General features: G+C 53.4%; 1 protein-coding gene across 1 annotated transcript; it reads left to right on the forward strand.

Annotated features, from left to right (window-relative positions):
• Positions 1-1,970: 1,970 nt before the first annotated feature.
• Positions 1,971-3,049, forward strand: LOC117836196 (mitochondrial import inner membrane translocase subunit TIM23-2). The gene has a single exon (XM_034715572.2). It carries the CDS (start codon positions 2,087-2,089, stop codon positions 2,672-2,674), a length of 588 nt encoding a protein of 195 aa, XP_034571463.1. The 5' UTR covers positions 1,971-2,086; the 3' UTR covers positions 2,675-3,049.
• The last annotated feature ends 553 nt before the right edge of the window (positions 3,050-3,602 follow it).

Consider the following 3,602-nt stretch of genomic DNA (forward strand, 5'->3'; position numbering starts at 1 on the left):
CGGACCGCGGCGGCTGGCGTTGCTTGGCAACGGTCAGTATGGAGTGGGATGCTATCGGAGGATGGCGCTTGCGGTAACGGCATCGTGGGACAGCTAGGCTTGCAGCGGATCACGGCGGGTTGCTCAACTTAGCTGGGCTACTCGGCGCGGTACATCGTCGAAAGATGGCGCAAGCGACTTCCCTGGCTTGCTAACATGACGGTGGAGGTTTTTGCGCGGGTGAAGCAACAAGGCGAAGTCGACCTGCGGTGGCGGCCAGGCGGATCGATGGAGATCTTGTAGAGTGGGACAATCTTGCCCACCACTCTGACGGCGATAAAAGAAACGGATCCGTGACGTGGAGTACCGTGGCGGGCGTGGCGAGACCCCCACGCACGGTGTCTTTCTTCGAGGCGACGAGAGCGAGGTGGAGTCCAACGGCGGATGTGGCAAGGCCCCACGCGTTATGTTATCGCGGTGGCGACTGCGTGACAGCCTGCGAAAGGTCCGGATTCGATGGTATCACTTTGTCAGGTGGAATGTGGTGTTGCAGCGGCACTACAGCGGAGGGTCCTGTATGGCGGTAGCCTTCTCGGTGCGGTGCAGTCTGCTCTATCGGATCCCTATCGACACATGGCCACACCTGGAGGTTTTAACGAATACATGAGCGTGAATGTTGGTGGGTGCCGTGCTAAAAGCTTCGATCCTGCTGCCGTGGCGAGTGGAGTAGTGAGGCCACGTTGATGCCCCATTCTGACCGGTCGGGCGTGGCGGTTGAGTCGAGTGGTTACCCACGTTGATGTCCCAATCCAACCGGACAAGTCTTTTTTATTTTTTTTATTTTTCTACCTATGACGTTCCAGGACTATAGTCTTGTATTATTCTGCTATATCAATGAAACACGCACTATCTTACAGGGTTGGTTAAAAACATCTCATCTTTATTTCGTCTCAGGGTTGGTTCAAAAACATCTCATCTTTATTTCGTCTCTTACGGTGATGCGGCCATACAGCACGGCAGAGAGACGTGCGTGCTTGCAGCTTGGGGTGATTCGGCTGCATGAGCAGGGTCGCGAGCGGCCATCGAGCATGCTCCGCAGGGTCCACAAGCCACCGCTGAGCATGCACCGCGAGCTGCCGCCGGGCTTGATCCACGGGAGCCGTGCCCTGCCGTCGGGGTTCCCCTGCGAGGGTCGCGCTGCACCACCGGACTCACCCCGAGGGAGCCATGGCACGCCGGGCTTGCTGTCCAGGGGCACACTCTGCCTCCGGGCAACACTCTGCCTCCGGGCAAACACCGTGGGAGCAATGTTTTGAAAGCGGAGGAGGAGGTCGTTGCGCAAAGAAGGGAAGGAGGAGGTCATCGCTCGGGAAAGCCGAGCACCGATAAAGGCAAGGGTAACATTGGAGCTTGCGGAGGCGAACATTGGAGGAAGGGTACAGGCAAAGGCAAGGGTAAAGTAGTCCATTTCGATAGCTTTCGTTAAAATTGAATATAATATTGGTTTCAATATCCAGCAGCATATTACCATAGATTTTTTGGCCAAGATAATTTTTTAGTGGCCTAAAGCAAAAGCCACCTTGTCCACCAGCCAATTTTACCTAAACAGCCAAACCGTCGCGTGCAAATGATGAGTTCTTCTGTGTGTGTTTTCCCTCAGGATCAGCGGACAATATGCTCTGTGTTGATTTCATCCTCCGATGTCCGCGTAAGGCTGCCGTTTTCATCCTCTGTTTTAGCCCGTTTATGCACCGTTTATATGCTACACAATACCTAGCCGTGTCCGATTAATCACCAGTTTAGTCCATTTAATATTCGTTTAACCCATTCAATTGGTCATTTAGTCCGAATAAGAAGACCAATTAGTCCGAATAAACAACTAAACGGTCAAACGGTAAGTGACCGGTAACATCTTTTTAATCATTCGGAAAAAAATCTCAACAGAAAAAATCATTCATCCCGAAAGTTCCTAATGCCGCCAATACAAATATCGCTCCCTAGAAGGACCTCTTCGCGAAAGGCGGCTACCTCCTTCTTCCCTTCCCCAGTTTCCCGGCCCGCCGCCTACCACGCCCCAAACCCTAGCCGCCCCCACCCTACCGCCGCCATGGCCGACCCGCGGATGTTCCCATCAGGATCGGACGACCGCGCTGAAGCCTCCGACGCCAGCCGCCGGCTGTACAACCCGTACCAGGACCTCAATATGCCCAACAGCTACCGGACCCTCTACGACCTCCCCACCTCGCCGGAGTTCCTCTTCCAGGAGGAGGCCCTGGCGCAGCGCCGCTCGTGGGGCGAGAACCTCACCTTCTACACGGGCGTCGGGTACCTCTCGGGCGCCGTCGGCGGCGCCGCCCTGGGCCTCCGCGACGCCGCCAGGGGCGCCGAGCCCGGGGAGACCGCCAAGATCCGCGCCAACCGCGTGCTCAACGCCTGCGGCAGCTCCGGCCGCCGCGTCGGCAACACGCTGGGCGTCATCGGCCTCATGTACGCCGGGATTGAGAGCGCCATGGTCGCGGCCCGCGACCGCGACGATTGGATCAACAGCGTCGCTGCCGGGCTCGGCACCGGGGCGCTCTTCCGCGCCGCCAACGGGCCGCGGTCCGCCGCCGTCGCGGGCGCCCTCGGTGGGGTCCTCGCCGCGGCCGCCACGGGGGGCAAGCAGCTCGCCAAGCGATACGTGCCTGTCATATGATCGTGTCTGTGTGGTAGCTATTGTTCGCTAGCTTGAGCGGACAATGAAACAATCTGTCGCGAAAGAAATGTTCTTTTTTTGTTCGTTCGTAGTAGTATGGTGTTCTTCAGGCAAGCTACTCCATATGGGAAGGGATTTACCTTCTCTTAGTGATTAATCCGTGCTGTGCTAGTAACTTAAGCATACGGGAACGGTCTGGATGGAAAATTTTGAGCTGCTTGCATTGCTATGCAACATCATGCTTAATGAAATAGCATTGTACTGGTGTTGCTGAGCAATAAGAGTTGATCCTTGTGTCTTGGCAGTGTTTCGCCTGTGAAATACTTGCCATTGCGCCTTTTGTTGAGAAAGAGGTTGTGTGCGCGATATAGGTCCTTTGATCTGTTTTATGTGTTCTTTTGCCGTTGGATCTGAATTCTGAATGATCAAATGATAGGTGATCTACATCTTGAGTTTGCAATTAGTGCCATCTCTTTGAAGTAAACTACCTCGACAACAGTACCTGCATACATTGTTTTGTGAAGGAAAAACATTGTGCTTGAATTTAGTTTGCGAGCTGAACCCCCAGGTTAAGTGATGCCAAATCTGATGTTCCAGAGAACGAGCATATGACATCAAATCAATATGATTCAGAAACACGGATAGCTCATCCGTGAGGACTCCTACATCAACGATCAATTCAGATGGAACAAAATTCCAACAGAGCCTCCATAGAAATTATGCATCGGACAGTAAGGCCAGCAGCATTTTACCAATTACAGTGCTAAATGACAACAACTTGAATGAAAATGTTACTACAATGCAAAATTCAACAGGCAAATGTGCACCTCTCCAGCTCTCCTGTAAAGTGTCACTATCACCACAGAAAACAGGACGTGAGCACAAGTACACAACCACCGGCTTTGTAAGTTGTAGCAATAAAATTTGA

Source organism: Setaria viridis, chromosome 9 (genome assembly GCF_005286985.2).
Source record: "Setaria viridis chromosome 9, Setaria_viridis_v4.0, whole genome shotgun sequence".
Lineage (NCBI taxonomy): Eukaryota > Viridiplantae > Streptophyta > Magnoliopsida > Poales > Poaceae > Setaria > Setaria viridis.